At 51.5% G+C, this 18,210-nt stretch overlaps 2 protein-coding genes across 2 annotated transcripts; one reads left to right on the plus strand and one right to left on the minus strand.

The window, feature by feature from the left end:
• Nucleotides 1–6,093: 6,093 nt before the first annotated feature.
• On the minus strand, nt 6,094–7,548 carry TSSK6 (testis specific serine kinase 6). The gene has a single exon (XM_042929019.1). The coding sequence runs from the start codon at nt 7,392–7,394 to the stop codon at nt 6,573–6,575; it is 822 nt and encodes a 273-aa protein (XP_042784953.1). The 5' UTR covers nt 7,395–7,548; the 3' UTR covers nt 6,094–6,572.
• A 152-nt stretch (nt 7,549–7,700) lies between these two features.
• On the plus strand, nt 7,701–18,147 carry NDUFA13 (NADH:ubiquinone oxidoreductase subunit A13). The gene is made up of 5 exons (XM_042929022.1): nt 7,701–8,300; nt 15,923–16,001; nt 17,245–17,316; nt 17,661–17,730; nt 17,954–18,147. The coding sequence occupies exons 1-5, from the start codon at nt 8,207–8,209 to the stop codon at nt 18,071–18,073; spliced, it is 435 nt and encodes a 144-aa protein (XP_042784956.1). The 5' UTR covers nt 7,701–8,206; the 3' UTR covers nt 18,074–18,147.
• Nucleotides 18,148–18,210: the final 63 nt, after the last annotated feature.

Below are 18,210 nucleotides of genomic sequence, written 5' to 3' on the forward strand. Positions count from 1 at the left end.
GAGAGAATGAGTGAGCGAGCGCCGGCCATGCTGCAGAAGCAAGGGCTCCATTCTTGGCTGCAAAGTCTCGTCGCAGCTGAGGGGCTGCTTCACAGGTGGACGAGGAATATCACTGGGGGACCTTTCCCTTGGGCTTTTTTCCTTTCTTTGCCTTTAGTTTGCCCAACACCAGCAGAAAAGTGGACCTCGGGGGCTGGTTCTGCTTCCGGCCCTTCCTTTCAGCCCCCCCTCTCCCCCCAATCCCCCCAAGCCCGGCAGGGTGCATGGACGGCTCACCCTGGACACTGTGACACGCTCGGCGAGACCGGCGCCCGGGGCTTCTGAAGTCGAGCGGAGCGTTCTGTTTTGTTTTTGCTTCTCCCCATCTTAGCCCTCCAAGTCTTTGACTGCCTTCCTTCATGGCAATCTCTAGGTTGACAGATTTTTTTTTTTTTTAATCACCTCATGATGATGGAGTTTAAAGTAAACCGTGCAGACCCAGGGGTCCCTGCCGAGCACGGCCCCCACACCCCAGAGGGTGGGCCACTGACTGCCCAGCTCTCAGTCTAGCAGAAGGCCTCTGCTGCTGCTCATCCCGGAGACCCCGGACCTCCCACACTTAGCAGAAGAACAAACTGCAACCCTGACCCAGACAGAGAGCCTGGAATCCCGGAAGCCGCGTACCACCAGTGGAGGGAGGAGAGAATTGGCAGCAACATCTGGAGCCTGAGTGGGAAATTAGAGGGGCAGGCTATTGTGTTTTTTGTTGTTGTTGTTGTGGTTTTATTTTATTAAATTTTTCTTTTCCTACTTATTTTGATGGACAACATCCTAAGGTACCCTGGCCTATGCTCCTGTCAGGTGTGTCTGGTGGGGAGGTGCCCCTGCCCCTCCAAGACGTCAGGGTTTCTGTTTGGGTCTAGTTTAGAACCTTTCCTTAAAGCGGGGCCATGCTGCCAGGGTTCGCCTTCAGACTTTTTTTTTTTTTTTTTTTTTTTTTTAAAACCCTCTTTCGAGTCTACAGAAATGTCTTTCAAAGGATCAGGTCTGCTCTTAGTTTCATTTTGGTTTCTCCCACTCTTTAAAAATCAGTTCCATGAGGATAGACAGAAGCCGTCGTGAGTGTGCTGTGCACGGGGCTGTCTCTGTGCAGGTGCAAGGGTGTCCTGTGTGCATGCACACACGTGTGTCGATGTGGAGATGGGGTACACTGCTCCCCACTTCAGCCCCAGCCCTAGTTTTCCTATCCATGCAGTTAGGGACTTAATTTAAAATCCTTATTTTGTAGGGCCGCCGCCTTCAAAACACACTGCTACAACATTCTAATAAAGGCTCATTTAACCCCCTCTCTCATGTTGTGTGAATATCCATGTTTAGCAACATTTTGACCTGCGGTAGAAGACTTAGTTTTGCAACATTCTAATTTTTTGTTGTGTAAAACCCTATATTGCTCATTGATTTTTGTTTTGAGTGCATAACTTACATGGGCTGAAGGAGGGGAGGGTGGGGAAGAGTGGCTTTCATTCCAAGATCCAGGGATTTGGGGGATAGGAGGGATATTGACATTAGGGGGGGAGGTGTTTTTACACCAAAAAATTAAGAGTATGCAAGCATTTCTATTCCTCACATTTTTCTGTGTGCCTGGCAAATAAATACTTGTCTTATACTACCCTGAGCTGTTAGCCCTCTCTGTTCAATGACATGGGCCAGGTTTTCCAAATCCTTCAAGAAGGAGCACCTGGTCTGGCCTCTTTCATGGGCAAACAGACCTCAGTTCTATGCAGTAACTTGGGATCAGGCATCCAGGCGAGAGTCACCTCTGCACTGGAGGGGTGTGCCAGGATTGTCACACCCCAGCTGGAGTTGAATGGGTCTGTGACTCAAGGGCCTGAGTTGAGCTGTGCTGCACAGGTTGGGCCTCAACCCCAGCCCATTAGAACCTCGCTCATCACTGTGCTCAGGAACCACCTCTGCTCACCTTGCCTGGCTGGACTTCTACCAGCCTCTGAGCTATTAAGGGAGCCTCATGAATTCAGTACAAATCCGACCACCACTGGTGGAGGATAGGGCTACAAGCCCTGGCTCTGCCTCCTCCAGCCCAGGGTCCCTGGGAATAATCCCATCAGGGGCCACTTACTGTGACATGTAACTTTTTTTTAAAGGGGACAAGAACGTGAGATGCCTTAATCTTTTGTTCATTTCTACTGTATCAAAACTCCTACTCCCCCCCCCCCGCCCCACTTTTTTTTTTTTAGTTTCTCCCTTTGTGGTATAACTTCTCTGATAAGACCCAAATAAGTTCTTTGATGAGACTTACGATGTTACAGGAAAGGCATATTAAATCTCTCTGCATGTGGGGTTTGGACATACTCAGAAAGGATATTAATGTTAAGGGTGTTTTCCCAGCAGCAAAGCTCATCCCTCAAAATTGGCCACAGTGCTGGGGTTCTGGTCTCTCCCTGACCCCTGGGGCCTCAGACCAAGAGGACCTGGTTCCTAGGAGCAGTGAGAATTTGGGAGCCCTCAGTCCCAAACGATAAAGGTCCAGAGTTATCTGTGACATGAACTCCCAATGGCAACTGGGAAACTGTTCAAGATGCTGGGCACCTCTGGAAGGGTGAAGGTTTGCATATTTGAAATGGCCATATGTGTATACATGCATGTGCACATAGATACCTGTGTGTCCACTTGGAGCCACCCATTGCTCTGGCCATCCTGCCCATGTCATGGGGCCCTGGTTCCCTGTATCCCAACCGTAATGTTGGGACCCACACCTTTGACAAGGCCGACAGTTGCCCTCCTTCCAGGGGTAGCCTCTGGTCCTGTCTGTACCCTGAGACCTTCATGAAGCAAGGCTTGGACCCAGCGCAGAGGGAATGAAAGGCAACTGAGTACAGCCCTGCTGTGTTGCGGCTCCTGTGTCCTACATGTCATTTTCCTGTGGACAGTCATGGGGAGGGATTTTCTATATAATTTAAACATTCTCGTCACAGGGGTGTAGATCATGAAAAAGACAGTTGTTGCTGCTCCACCATAGGGTTTTTATTTGATGCTGAGCTATGCTGCACATGATGGTTGCCTAAAAAATTCGGACTGAGCTTTTTTTTTAAAGGACAGCTGAAGTTTTATAATACTTAACAATGAAAGTGTAATAGACAGTTACACTAGTGCAGGGTATTTGGAAAGTGGGGTTTTGGGGGGTGGGTGGAGAGGTTGTCACTTGTATTTATTGTGACTCTAAATCTTTGATAATAAATGTAAAAAGTTGACCACCAAACCGGAATAGAAGTTCCAATGAACACAGGCTGGAATCAATGGCTATACATTGTGTCATGAGGAAGTCTTAGAATCTGAAGGAAAATAAAGAAATGGACAATGTGTTGGCTGTATTTTTCTTTTGTCCCCCCAGTCCTGGTTTCCCTGCATTATTTTTGTCCCAGCTTTGGGGCAGCTTGGAGACTGGGGAAGGTGTAGTAGGGTGATCCCTTGTTAAAGGGGAAACAATGAGACACCTGATTCTTGGGCTTCTTTCAGACTTCATTTCCAAAAGTGGGTGGAGTGTCTCCCCAAACTGGGCACTGTGGCTTTGCCTCTGGGCCTCCCATCTTCACCAGAACCTGTGGCTTTGTGGCCTACTTACCCACAGAGCTGAGGGAGCAGGGTGAGGGTCCAGTGAGTTTTGCCCATCCACTGGTTCTTAGCCCCTTCCAGCCTCCACCCTGGAGTGGTAGGTTTTTCTGGAATTTTCAAGCTTGGCATCTACATTGGGTGTCTTTGCTGCAGGACATTACTAAAGATGTGAGTTCTAGCACAGACAGAGCCGTCCTGTCAGCTCTGAAATGAACAATTTCAGGTGTTCATCAATATTTGTTATCAGATATTGACACAGTTTCAAAAGTTATGCATAAAGTGAGACTTGTGATCACTGGTAAATTCTAATGTACATAAAATATAAGCCTGTTTTCCTAGCTGCTTTTATTTTTTGCAGTTTGTTGTTGTTGTTGTTGTTGTTGTTGTTGTTGTTGTTGTTAAGACCTTCCTGCCTCTGGCCTGGGGTGTTGATTGTCGTCTCCAACCACCACAACTGGCTAGACTTCACATGGGTAAGACACAGAACTGCTAACACTGACATTAGAGAAATTAGGCCCAAACCTGTCCCAGTCCACCTGTGACATCCTGACTGGTGCCCCATGCCCCAACACTGGCTGCAAGAAGCACATTTATGGGGCATTTTCTTGGGGGCTCAAAATTCAGCCCTCAAGTGAGTTTTCACTGAGGCAAGCACAGGCTCCTCAATTGCTCAGGGGTGAGTCTCAAGCAGCTTCTCCAGCCAACAAATGGGACAATTGCCCTGGTCCCTGAGGCCTTGTCCCCTCTGAACTGAGCCACACAGGTCTGTGGCCATGGGGTAGGAGGAGCCCCAGGCCCCATTGCTCACACAGATTAAGGCACATGCCATACCCCAGGCACTAGAACCCCACCTTGTGACAAGGGCAAGGAGGGAAAGAATGGGGTGTCAGGGAAGAAGTGACTTGTTAGGCCAAGTCTGGAATGAAGACAGAGGGAAAAGTGGTAGGGAATGGCAACAGCCAATGCAAAGGCTCAGAGGTGAGACCAAACCTGGAGAGTCAAGGACAAGGAAAGCAGTGTGGATGGACCACGGGGCAAAAGGATGAAGGAGTGGGTTTCATTCTGAGAGTGGTGGGACCCTTAAGAAGGCTCAGGATGCCATCCTTCAATAACCCACAGCCCTTCCCAACAACCTGGAGGTTGTTCCCACTTCCATTTTCCAAGGTATGGTCCAGACCAGAAGAGACGCTTTTCTAGTGCAAACCAGAGGGGGTGGGTTTTCTCTCAGCTCAGATGTGAACCAGCCAAGACTAGAGGCAAGGCACTTTCCCCTCTCTTAGCCTCAATTGCTTCAGCTGTCTCTTTAAGGGGGTTAGGGAAGAGCTGGTAGTTAACGCCCAGGGCACCTGAGAGCCACGAAGGGTGAGTGAGCAGGAGCAGGGCATGGGCAGACCCACAAGATGATCGGCCTCCTTGGGAAACGCGTGGAGCTCCGATGGAGGCGAGCAGGATTAGGGCTTAGGGGGACATCTCCACACACCGCAAATGAAAGACAGCTGGTGTCACTAAACTCAGTAATCTCATTGCAACAAAAGTCCCCAATCTCCCCCAGGCCCTGTGGAGTCCCCTGTCCAGATACACACCTCTCCACCTCTTCTTCCTCCCTCTATTCCAGCCATAGACCTTCCTGGCATTACCCAAACACACCAGCTCCAACATATCTTGGGAACACTTGGAACACTTTCCTTCTCCTATTTCCAGTGACTGATTCCTTCAGGGTTCAGCTCAAATGTCTGCTTCAGTCCTTCCTTGGTAACTCGTCCTTCCCCTCACCCAGCTTTTAGCACAAGTTACAATTCTTTACACGCCATTCATTTTTTACTTGACTTTTTACTTGCCTCCTAGCTGAGGGCAGGGATGGATCCAAGCCTCTTTGCTGAGTCCCAGAGCTTGGCACACAGTAGGCATTCAATAAATGCATGAATAAAGAAAGGACTGAAGTAACCAGCTTGCCCAGCAGTCTCATGCTTTACCCTTGACTCTCCCCTCCCCCTGCCCCAGACAACTTCTTTACCAAGGAAGGACTTTTACTAAGGAGAGTTTCCACCACCTCCCCAACTCCACTCCAGCCTTTTCTAGTTTCAAATTCCAGCTGTGTTCCTGGGCAAATGACATCTGTATGGGCCTCAATTTCCTCATCTGTAAACGCTCAATTTATGTTAAGGCAGGAGGCCCCCACCCCCACGCGGTTCCATCCTTAAACACAGGCAGGGTGCTAGGATCCTTGCTCCCCAGCCCAGCAATTCCATTGCCATCACGACACCTGGGATGGCCCCAAAGCTCTTTCGAGTTGGCTGAGGTTGGGGAGCCCAAAAGTCTGGTTTGAATCTTCCCAATTCCCTTTTGAGACCTAGGACAAGAACCTCAACAAGCCTTTTCTACAATGGGGCTCCACGCCTGCCTTCCCCTTCGGGATGAAACACCCTCCCCCCCCCCCCCCCACACACACACACTCGGTAAAAGGGGGCCATTGCCAGAGGCAGGTGCGAGAAAGAGCGAGTTTATTGCAAGTTCCAAGGATGCAGCGCCGGGAGCTTGCCGTCCCTCACACGCTTTCGCGGCTGTCTCGAGGAGGGCGCCCTTCACACGCGTCCACTCGCTGGCAGCTCCTCCAAGTAGCCACGGCCTGCCTGCAGCCATCGCTCATTCCGCGCTGGCGCAATGCTTCCGATTCCTCTCGTCCCTTCCCCTCCCGGGGACTTCTCTTAGGAAACAGAGGAAGCGCTTGCGCCCTCTTGCTCTTGGGATCATGGGGAGAGGAGCTAGATTCTAAACAGGGGCGACTGTAGCCCCAACCATCCAGAGAAAGGAAAAGCGGCGGGGGCGGGGGGGGGGGGAAGAAAGGGGTGTGCGCGTGCGCAGTGGCGCGTGTCGGCTTCGCGGGAGTACGGAAGCACGCCTCGCACGCGTGCGCTGCGCTTGCGCAGTGCTCAGGGCGGCGTAAATGGCGGGAACCCCGGCTTCTAGCCAGAGTCCCCAGCACGCAGCCAGCCGTTGCGCGCTACCTGGCCCGCCGAGGGCCTGGAGGACGGGCTGAACTGAAGCAATTCAGCGATCAGGGCCTTGCAGCGCTCGGACACCTCGAAGCCGTCGGGGTAGAGTACGCCGCGCTTCTGGCGCCTGGGCAAGCCAGCGATGTCCGAGTCGTCGAAGGGCATGCACCCGGTGACCATGACGTAGAGCACGACGCCCAGGCTCCACACGTCGTACTTCTTGGGGTCGTATGGGATGCCCAAGAGTACCTCAGGCGACGCGTAGGCAGCCGAGCCGCAGTAGGTGGTGCTCAGGTCAGGATAGCCATGTGCCTGGCGACCAAAGCCAAAGTCAGTGAGCTTCACTCGGCGCTCGTCAGGGCTCAGCAACACGTTTTCGCACTTGAGGTCACGGTGCACCAGGTGGTGGTCATGCAGGTAGCGCACAGCTCCGGCGATCTGCGCGAAGAGGTCGCGCGCCTGACCCCCGGGGATGCGCCCGTTGCGCTGCACTGCCTGCAGCAGGTCGGTGGCAGCCGCCTCCATCACTATGTACAGCTTCCCATTGCACACCTCGATGAACTCGAAGACGTGCACGATGTGCGGGTGCCGCACGCCCCGAAGGATGGACAGTTCGCGGGGCAGGAACTTGTTGACGAAGTCTGGTGGCGCGCGTCGCCGGTCCACCACCTTGATGGCCACCGTGCCCTTGTACTTCTTGGACGTGGCCACCTTCACCTTGGAGTAACTGCCCTCGCCTATCGTGCGTCCCAGCTTATAGCCGAGTTCGCTCAGAAGTTTGTCGCCCGACATGGTGGCACCTGGGGCGCGCGGGGAGCAGGAGGCGGCTGCTGTCGGAGGGCGGCCGGACTCCAATCTCGGGCCTAACCCATGGCGCTTGGCACCTGCACACCCGCACCCCCATGTGCCCACTCCCGGGTCCCTGCCCCTGCGGAGCCTTTTATTGCCCAGGTAACAGTTTCTGCCTTGTGAAGTGACTGTGGGCGTCACCCCACCTCGGGGTAAGGGCCCCCTGGACCCCGCCCTGCAGGGTCCCCCAAGGCCATCAGGCTTTGTGACTCATAATTGCTCTGAATGCCCCAGTTCCCATTAGAGGCCATTGGCAAGGGGTCTCGACCACGACCGGGAAGCAGAATCTGTGCCTGGCACTGGGGAGGCTCCTCATGAGTCAAATACGAACAACAGTCGTCCCCCAACTTCGTGTACCCAGCCCTAGCCATGTGAAGCTCTGGGCTGCCCGCAGTGCCCCGCGACGGGGAGAAAACGAGAGGGGGCTTAATTCGGTGATCTGGCTCTGAATGGTCTGAGCATCGCACCAGAGGGAAGGTGTAGGGGAGGGAGGTCCTTTAGGGCAAGGGCCCAGGCGACCGGACGAGCTCCAGGCGTCTACACCGACTGGGCTAAGCTCCGTCCGAGAGAAGAAATAGAGTCCTCGGCTGCAGCCTGGTTGCCCAGATGATCCCTGAACCCAGTCCCGGAGCTCTACCTCGCTGTAGGACCGCTACTAGTCCTAAGACATGCGCGGTACGTTCCGCCACACTCATCATGGCGGCGGCCGCCGGACGTAACTTCCGCCCGCGGTCGGAAGCACGGGTCCTGCGAACATGGCAGCGTCGAAGGTGAAGCAGGACATGCCCCCGCCGGGGGGCTATGGCCCCATCGACTACAAACGGAACCTTCCACGTCGGGGACTGTCGGGTCAGTGTCGCGCTGCGCCGGGGTGTCAGGGTTGGGACTTCAGGGCGCCGCGAAGGGAGGTGGAACCCGAGGATCCCCTATCGCTTCTGTAGTAAGAGGCTGCTACTGGCACTCAGGGCCATCCAGAGTAAAACTGGTGCGGAAACGGGAACATTGAGGGAATTTAGAAGATGTTCCTTTCTGGTAGTCCCTACCTGTGGATGTCCCAGGAATATGTATTCTTAAATTTTTCAGATGTTTTAATAACATTTTAAAATTATGTTATTGGGTTCAACACAGAAAAATGTAAAAAAAAAAAAAAAAAAAAAAAAAAAAGAAGTGTCACATGCTTTGCACCCAGGGCTAACAGAGAAATACACACTTTTAAACAAGGGTAAATACATTTCCCATAACTCGAGGAACTTTACATTTAATGTTACGCAAATATGCCTCAATTAAAAAAAAATATATGGGCATGGTTTAAAAAAAAAAAAGGTAATTCAGCCAGTGGGAAAGTTAGTATCAGGTGAAAACTCAAGCTCTTCCCAAGCTCTTGGCTTTTTTGTGGCCCACAATAGAGGTTGGCAAACTTTTTCTATAAAGGCCCAATAAATTTTTTATGCTTTGTGGGTGCCTGGGTGGCTCAGTCGGTTAAGTGTCCGACTTCTACTCAGGTCACGATCTTGAAATTTGTGAGTTTGAGCTTCCTATCCGGCTCTGTGCTAAGAGCTCAGAGCCTGGAGCCTGCTTTGGATTGTGTGTCTCCCTTTCTCTCAGACCCTCAGCCCTTCCCCTGCTCATGCTCTGTCTCTCAAAAATAAATAAACATTGGGGTGCCTGGGTGGTTCAGTGGGTTAAGCATCTGGCTTTGGCTCAGGTCACGATCTCACGGTTCCTGAGTTCGAGCCCAGCGTTGGGCCCTGTGCTGACAGCTCAGAGGCTGGAGCCTGCTTCGGATTCTGTGTCTCCTCCTCTCTCTGCTCCTCTCCTGCTCACATTCTGTCTCTCTCTCTCTGTCTCTCACAAATAAATAAATAAACAAACAAATGTTAAAAAAATTAAAAAAAATTTTTTTTTAATGTTTATTTATTATTGAGAGAGAGAGAGAGGGAGACACAGAATCTGAAGCAGGCTCCAGGCTCCCAGCCGTCAGAACAGAGCCCAACGTGGGGCTCGAACGCACAATTTGTGAGATCATGACCTGAGCTGAAGTCAGACACTTAACCAACTGAGCCACCCAGGAGCCCCTAAAAAATTTAAAAAATAAAAAAGATGTGATTCAGTTAACTTGCTAGTAAATCGATCCTTTAAAAAAATAAATAAACATTAACAATTTTTAAAAAATTATGCTTTGCTAGTCAGAGGCTCTCTATCCACTGCCGCTGCTTTTTTTTTTTTTAAACAACTGTTTACAAACCTAAAAGTGTTCTTAGCCCGAGGGTCATTAAAAAAAAAACAGGTTACAGGGGCGCCTGGGTGGCTCGGTCGAGCATCCGACTTCGGCTCAGGTCATGATCTCACGGTCCGTGAGTTCGAGCCCCGCGTCAGGCTCTGTGCTGACAGCTCAGAGCCTGGAGCCTGTTTCAGATTCTGTGTCTCCCTCTCTCTCTGCCCCTCCCCTGTTCATGCTCTGTCTCTCTCTGTCTCAAAAATAAATAAACGTTAAAAAAAATAAAAAATAAAAAAAACAGGTTACAGGCTAGATTGGCATCACATTGGCACTTGACTCATCATAGAATAGATTGAACAAATACAATGTGATGTGAATGTCTTCATTTGTTTTCTCAAAGTATAACTTAACACCCAGGCCAGTGTATCCCTCAGGTGTGTGGCATGAAGTCTGTTTATGCCTGTGCACCTGTGTGACCTGTACCCAGACCAGGCTGCAGAAGGGTCCCAGCCCTTGGTCCTCCCTGGACTCCTAGTCAGCATCTCTCTCTCTTTCTCTCTTTTTCTGTCTTTTAAAGTTTATTTCTTTATTGGGGGGGGGGGGGCAGAGCCCGATGAGGGGCTTGAACCCACAAACCGTGAGATTATGACCTGAGCTGAAATCAAGACCCCAATGCTCAACCAACTGAGCCACCCAGGTGCCCCTCTTTTTTATTTTTAAGTCACAAATGTGCCCGTAATCCCAGTCCTCTTCCAGTTCATGACACAGTAGTGCTTCTATACCATTATCTAGGGTTAGGCCTCCTGGTTGCAACCCCTTCACACCAACTCGCATTGTACTACATACAAACCCATCCCAGTCTTTCCTGGCTGCAGAGGGGTGAGGAAGAGACCCCTTCTGGCGGCGTGGTCTTTGTGTGTGTACGTGCTTTCAGTAATTGCTTGTTGAATGCGCACGTGGCACTGAGCCCTGTCTGGAGGAGCTCACAGCCTAGCAGAGGAGATTAAAATAATCACACCATAGGGGCGCCTGGGTGGCTCAGTCGGTTGGGCGACCGACTTCGGCTCAGGTCATGATCTCGCAGTCGTGAGTTCGAGCCCCGCATCGGGCTCTGTGCTGACAGCTCAGAGCCTGGAGCCTGTTTCAGATTCTGTGTCTCCCTCTCTCTCTGCCCCTCCCCTGTTCATGCTCTGTCTCTCTCTGTCTCGAAAATAAATAAACGTAAAAAAAAAAATAAATAAATAAAATAAAATAAAATAATCACACCAGAACTTCTCATTTTGGTGAGGCCCCAGATAACCAAGGCCTGCTTTGCCCAGGGTGGGCTGGAAGGACCTCTCTGAACAATCCCCAAGGTGGAGGGAACAGCAAGTGCAAAGGCGCTGCTATCCATCCTGCGCCCCACCCTAATCTTCTTTCCTGTGCCCCTCCTCCAGCCTTGCTTTTGAGCCTTGTTCTCATTAGCCCTACCCTCCCTTGCTCCCGTAAGGCACCCAAGCCTGGCACCCACTCCCCTTCTCTCTGCCTACATCACTCTCCACTAGTGTCCTAGAACATGTCAAGCTGGCTCAGACCTTCTTTTTTTAAAAAAAAATTTTTTTTTTTAACGTTTATTTATTTTTGAGACAGAGAGAGACAGAGCATGAACGGGGGAGGGGCAGAGAGAGAGGGAGGCACAGAATCGCAAGCAGGCTCCAGGCTCTGAGCCATCAACCCAGAGCCCGACGCGGGGCTCGAACTCGCGGACCGCGAGATCATGACCTGAGCCGAAGTTGGCCGCTTAACCGACTGAGCCACCCAGGCGCCCCTCAGACCTTCTTTAATTTATGCTGTTCCCAAAGTGACTGCTACCTCCATCTTTTCCACTCAGCTCTCTTCTCTCCGCTCCTTCCTGTGCCCAATAGGTGGGCCTTTTTTTTTTTCCTTTGTGTCTTTAACATTTTTATTGAAATTCACAAACCAGACCAGACCATTCACCTATTTCATGTGTACAAATTGTTGATTTTAGTCTATCCAGAGTTGCGTAACCATCCCCTGGATCTAAGTTTATAACGCTTGCATTACTCCAAAAGGAAGCCCCATGAACATTCACTCCCCATCCTCCCTCACCCAGCTGCTGGCAACCACCAGTCTGCTTTCTGTCTGGTATGGATTTGCCTGTTCTAGATATTTCGTATAAATGGGTCCTACTCTATGTGGCCTTTGGTGTCTGGTTGCTTTCACTCAGCAGGATGTTTTTATTTTTTGTTTTTATTTTTTATTTATTTTTTATATTTAAAAAATTTTTTTAACGTTTATTTATTTTTGAGACAGAGAGAGACAGAGCATGAACGGGGGAGGGTCAGAGAGAGGGAGACACAGAATCCGAAACAGGCTCCAGGCTCCGAGCTGTCAGCACAGAGCCGGATGCAGGGCTCGAACTCACAGACTGCGAGATGGTGACCTGAGCCGAAGTCGGCCGCTCAACCAACTGAGCCACCCAGGCGCCTCCTTTTTTTTTTAATTTATTTTTTATTTTTTAATGTTTTTATTTTGAAAGAGAGAATATGTGAGTGGGGTGGGGGGGTGGGGGGGGGCGGGCAGTGAGAGATGGGGAGAGAGAGAGAGTCCCAAGTAGGCTCTGTGCTGAGGGCCCTCAGCACAGAGCCTGACTTGGGGCTCAATCCCACTAACTGAGAGACCGTGACCTGAGCTGAAGTCAAGAGTCAGATGCTTAACCGACTGAGCCTCCCAGGCGCGCATAATGTTTTTATTTTTTATTTTTTTTTATTTATTTTTTTTTTTTTTTTAATATATGAAATTTACTGTCAAATTGGTTTCCATACAACACCCAGTGCTCATCCCAAAAGGTGCCCTCCTCAATACCCATCACCCACCCTGTCCTCCCTCCCACCCTGCCCTCCCTCCCACCCCCCATCAACCCTCAGTTTGTTCTCAGTTTTTTAACAGTCTCTAATGCTTTGGCTCTCTCCCACTCTAACCTCTTTTTTTTTTTTTTTTTTTTTTTTTTTTTTTTTTTTTTTTTTTTTTTTTTTCCTTCCCCTCCCCCATGACGCATAATGTTTTTAATGTGAATATTGTAGCGTGTGGCAGTTTCTTTCTTTCTTTTTTTTTATGGTTAAATAATATTCTTGTGTGAATGGACCACAGTTTGTGTATCCATTTACCACTTGATGGACATTTGAGTTGTTGCCACATTTTGGCTGCTGTGAGCATTCCTGTGCAAGCTTCTGTGTGGAAATGTTTCATTTTTCTTAAGTGAAATTTCATCCAGGAGTGGTCTAGCTGGGTCAGATGGTAACTCCACATTTAACCTTTTGAGGAACTGCCACACTGTTTTCCAAAATTAGCTGTTCTGTTTTACGTTTCTACCTGCAGTGTATTGAGTTCCAGTTTCTCCATATTTGGATAACACTGATTATTTTCCTTTTTTTTTTTTTTCTTTTTTCTTTTTAAAATTCTAGCCATTCTGGTGGGTGTGAGGTGGCATCTCACTTTGGTTTTGATTTGCATTTCCCTGGTGACTAATTATGTGGGGCATCTTTTCATGTGTTTATTGGCCATTTGTATAACTTCCAGGAGAAATGTCTTCAAGTCCTTTGTACTTTTTTTTTTTTTCTTGGAGAGAGAGAGAGAGCTGGAGAGGGGGCAGAAGAAGAGAGAGAGACAGAATCTCAAACAGGCTCCCCACTGTTAGTGCAGAGCCCGATGAGGGGCTTGAACCTATGAGCCATGAGATCATGACCTAAGCTAAAATCAAGAGTCAGATGATCAACCGACTGAGTTACCCAGGTGCCCCTGTACATTTTTTTGATTGGGTTCATCTTATTACTGAGTTTGCAGAGTTCTTTATACATTTTGGATGTCATTCCCTTATCAGATACAGGATTTTCAAGGACATTCTTCCATTCAGCTTGTTGACAGTATCGTTTGTGGCACAAAAGTTTTTCATCCCCATGAAATCTAGTTCATCTATTTTTTTTTTTTCTTTTTGCCACTTGTGCTTCTGGTGCCAAAGCTAAGAAGCCATTATCTCATCCAAGGTCTCAGAGACTGACTCATCTGTTTTCTAAGAGTTTTATAGTTTTAGCTCTCAAATTAAGGTCTTTGATCCATTTTGAGTTAATTTTTGTGCATGGGGGAAGGAAAAAGTACACTTTATTCTTTTGTGTGTGGTTGTCCACTTATCCAATTTGCTGAAAGACTATTCTTTCCCCATTGAATTGTCTTGGCACCCTTGTCCAAAATCAATTGACCGTGAATGTGAGGGTTTATTTCTGGACTCCCAGTCAGCTCTGTTCCATCGATGTACATGTCTACCCTGGTGCGGTGCCACGCTATTTTATCTTGTACACACAGCTGGGTGTTAAGTTTTGAAACTGTAAAGTGCAAGTCCTCCCCCTTTGTTCTGTTTCAGAATTGTTTGGTTAATCTGATCCCATGAATTTCACAATCCGCTCTTCAGTTCCTGTGGGGCTGGTAAAGGGTAAAGGGTACCGCGCTGAATCGGTACCTTAGTTTGGGGAAGGCTGCCTTCTGAACAGTGTTAAGTTCCAGTACGTGAACACAGGATGTTTATTTATTCAGGTCTTCTTTACTCATGGCCTGCACCCCCTTCTGGGCGTGCCCTTCGTCAGCCTCCACCACCAGACGGGCAGCTCCTGAGGCACAGACCTGTACTGAGGGATTGGGGTCTCGGCCTCGCCACTGTCAGCAAGAAAGGGCTGCACCATTGTAAAGGCCCCCTTATTGGAATTTATTTTACTCAGGGGCCCACGCGGGTGCTTGGTGTGAAGGCAAGAGGTTTCCGTGAGGACAGCCCGGGCTTATCCCCTGGGTCGAAAGAAGAGGCCCCTGGGCTTCTCTGCAGCTACTGAAAAGAAAGAGGCAGCTCTTCTAAAACGCTCCTGCCCAGCACAGGTGGTCAGCCATGTGTAAGAGCCACAGGTGCACTGGAAGCTGGTCCCAGGCACTCGGGCCTCGAGAAAGGTTCTGCCTCTGTGCACAGGAACCAGGGTGCCCTCGTTGTCCCACCTTCAGTAACATGGAAGTATCTTACTCAGCTCATATTTTTAACAGGTTTGACTGAGGGGCTAAAAAATCTAACCAGTTCCTCATGCATCTCTGGGTCCAGCAGAGGTGCCAGAAAAGCCCTGTGCTGGAGCTGAGCTGAAGAAGAAGGACGAAGACCAGGACAACAGAGGCCCCTTGCAGACACGGAGCAGGGCTGCGACTCCCAGAGTCGCCACTGTGCACCCCCACAGGTTCTAGGGAGTGGCCTTACCCACTATTTGCCGGTCATTTAGTGGCTGTTAACTGGAACTTGACCTGCCTGAGCTTGTCAGTTCTTCCCAGCAGCCACGAGGCCCGTCCAGGGAAGAGATCACAACTCAGAAGATGAGAGGGTATGGGGTGAGCCAGTCCCAGCCAGGCCCCAGGCAGCTTGGGCTTCCCTGAAGACTCCAGCAGGCCCACAGCCTGTCAGTCAGAATTATAGCGCAGGTGCCTGCTGGTGCCAGTAAATATTCATGGCAGCCTCTGTCTCCTGGTGTCCAGGCAGGGGGCTTGACCCTGCTGGGCCAGGAAGCAGCAGCACCCCCGGGAGCCCGGGGGGGAGGGGGAGGCTGGGCCGCCCCTGCAGGGCACTGCTTGCCTCTGGCAGCCCCTCCCAGCTCCTTGTGGGCAGCACTCAGAGAAGTGGCCCAGGCAGCCGGAGCCACCATGGAGCTGGGCCCAGCTGTAGATACTACCCTTCCCCGTGGAAGCACCTGCTGACTGGGAACCAAACAACAAGATTGTGGGGCTGGGGCCACCCGATCATAAACAGCAAGGCCTTCGGGCCCTCCTGCAAGCCCTGCTTAGCCTGTACCTTCCAGAAACGGGGATGGGGGGATGGGGGGCGGAGGTGTGTCAGCCGCAGCTGCCGCACTTGTCAGAGGAAAGCCGAGGCAGCCTGGTGTCCCTGCCTGCAAGGCAGGTGCACGGAATCGAGAGTCGTCTGCAGTTGGGAAGGACGGGTCCAGGGGAGAGGGCTGGCGGACGTTCCACAGAGACAAAAAAAGAATCTGAAGAAATACGCACTAGAGACGGTACTGGCCATCTCTAGGAGGGGGTCACTAAGACTTTCACCTTCTCTCGCGTCCGTATTTCCGGTGTCCGTGCACAGCAAGCAGATCGTGCTTCATGAGAAGGAACTACAAGGGGTGGCCTTTCCCGAGGGTAGGCGCTGAGCTGGTGCCCCCTTTCCCCACAGGCTACAGCATGTTTGCTGTGGGCATCGGGACCTTGCTGTTTGGGTACTGGAGCATGATGAAGTGGAACCGAGAGCGCAGGTAGGCCCCAGGCTGGGGACCGTGGGGTGCACCTGTGGTCTTGGTGTCCCTCGGGGCCCTTCATCAGCCCCTCAAGGCTCAGGAAGTTTGGGCCTTCCGGAAAGAAATGGCAAGAAAGGAGCTCTTCACCAGGTGTCTCTTGGCCTCCGCTGCTAGGGACTCGAGGGTTGGGATTAGGACAACCCATCAGGTGGAGGTGGAGGGCAGGCTCAGGACATGCTCGTTTACTGGTTTTTTTTGTCAGTGTCAACCAGACAAAGAGGACAATAAGGGCTTAGAAACAGGCCATGCAACACAATGACCCCGCCAGCCACATGGGGCCTGAGGGACCGAGGCAGATAGTGGCCTCCATTCAGACTCTCGCTGCCTCTAAGCTGTCAGGATGCCCTGCCAGGTGACCCCTTCTGATTGGCCCCTTACTGGCTGGGCCCCTTTGCCCTGCCACACCCTGTGATATGTGTCCTTAGCACCCCCTTTGAGCTCACTTGCCCCCCACAAGTCTGGGAATCCCCAAGGGTGGTGGCGGAGAAGGCCAGCCTGTGTCAGGTGCTCAGCATTGTTGAGTGAGCTCAAACCGGGTCCAGCTGCCCCACATGCACCACCCACAGGAGTATGGACACGGTGACAATAGTGTGGGGCTGTGGTGGGGCCAGCAGCCTGGGGTGGGGATGCTCCTCTGGGTTTGGGAAGATGGGAGGAGGTGTGAGGGCTGGAGTGGGGGCTGAACTTCATCCAGACCCTTCCCTGTGAGGCTGTGAGATTTCTGGTGATGAGGGGACACGGCCAGGGGCCACATCACTGGGTGCCGCGCCCTCAGTATAGATGGGGCTGGTGGCTTGGAACACACAGAACTGCCTGCCCCGGGCTCACACCCCAGGGTTATTTTGACAGGAAGGGGATATGGTTTTGTAGGGCCCAGAGCCCTGTGATGAAGGTCCCATCCCCAGTCCCCAGTTCACCACAGTCATCAGGCCAGGGCTATTTTTAGGATTAAAAGCTAAAGTTTTTAACTGAAAAGAAAGTGCGAAGCCATCAGTCTTGTAGACCAGTGCCTGTGCCAGCCCACGTGCCCACACCCCGCCTTCTCATCTTCTTGTGGGTAGAGCTTACTCCCCAAGCCTGCCCCACTCACTTGCCTCTCTGCCGGCTCCCCTCCCCATGCATCAGCCTGAGTCTGAGGCCACATCACCCACCCCGAACTCCAGCCTCATCTGATGTGACTGTTGGTTTTTGGGTTTCACAGGCGCCTGCAGATTGAGGACTTCGAGGCCCGCATTGCGTTGATGCCACTGTTGCAGGCAGAGAAGGATCGGAGGTGGGGCTGCTGGGACCAGGGTTGGAAGGTCACAGGCCTGAGTGTCCCAGCCCGCAGTGCAGGACATGACAAAAATGCATTTGGGGGCTGACAGCTGTGTCCTGGCATATGTGGGGGAGACCCAAGGGCTAGAATAGGAAGGCTCCCTGGAGGAGGGGACATTGAGGCTGCAGCAGGAGGACAGTAAATGTTTGTAGGGGAAGGAAAGGACAAGAAGGGTTGGCACATGCAGGGTTGGGAGTGGCAGGAGGTGATTGGGGTGGAACAGGGAAGGATCTGGCACGTCTTTTCGGGAGTCTCTCGGTGCTCAGGCCTGTCCCCTACCGCCCATTCCATCCCCACAGGGTTCTGCAGATGCTTCGGGAGAACCTGGAGGAGGAGGCCATCATCATGAAGGACGTGCCTGACTGGAAGGTGGGCCCTGGGTAGGGAGGGTGGGGGTCCAGGCCCCCTGCAGGAACACAGCCTCCCAGGGAAAACCTGGAGCCGAGAGGGGTAGTGGGTGCCAGGCGTGAGGAGGGGAAGGCAGCAGCTTTTGGTGTAGGCACGGTAGTCACCAGGCCTAGTGGGGTCCCAATAGGCAGTGTGGGCCTGAAGGGGTAGCTGCACCGTCACCCATACCCCACTGTTCCCACAGGTGGGTGAGTCTGTGTTCCACACAACGCGCTGGGTGAACCCCATAATGGGCGAGCTCTACGGGCTGCGCACTAACGAGGAGATTCTCAACGCCGCCTACGGCTTCACGTGGTACACATAGGGGCCTGCACCCCTCTGACTACTGGACCCCTGCACCCTCCCCACTGGAAAGAATAAATGCTCTGGAGACCTGTTTGCCTGTGTCCCAGCGACTGAGGGAAGGCTCGTGGGACACGATTGGGTTACACACGGCCTGGG

Source organism: Panthera leo, chromosome A2, assembly GCF_018350215.1.
Source record: "Panthera leo isolate Ple1 chromosome A2, P.leo_Ple1_pat1.1, whole genome shotgun sequence".
Lineage (NCBI taxonomy): Eukaryota > Metazoa > Chordata > Mammalia > Carnivora > Felidae > Panthera > Panthera leo.

Excerpts from the sequence above, each read along its gene's own strand:
- NDUFA13 (XM_042929022.1), top strand. The coding sequence starts at position 8,207 with ATGGCAGCGTCGAAGGTGAAGCAGGACATGCCCCCGCCGGGGGGCTAT. Across the intron at positions 17,317-17,660 it reads CAGGCAGAGAAGGATCGGAG|GGTTCTGCAGATGCTTCGGG; the intron begins GTGGGGCTGCTG and ends CCATCCCCACAG. Across the intron at positions 17,731-17,953 it reads AGGACGTGCCTGACTGGAAG|GTGGGTGAGTCTGTGTTCCA; the intron begins GTGGGCCCTGGG and ends CTGTTCCCACAG.
- TSSK6 (XM_042929019.1), bottom strand. The coding sequence starts at position 7,394 with ATGTCGGGCGACAAACTTCTGAGCGAACTCGGCTATAAGCTGGGACGC.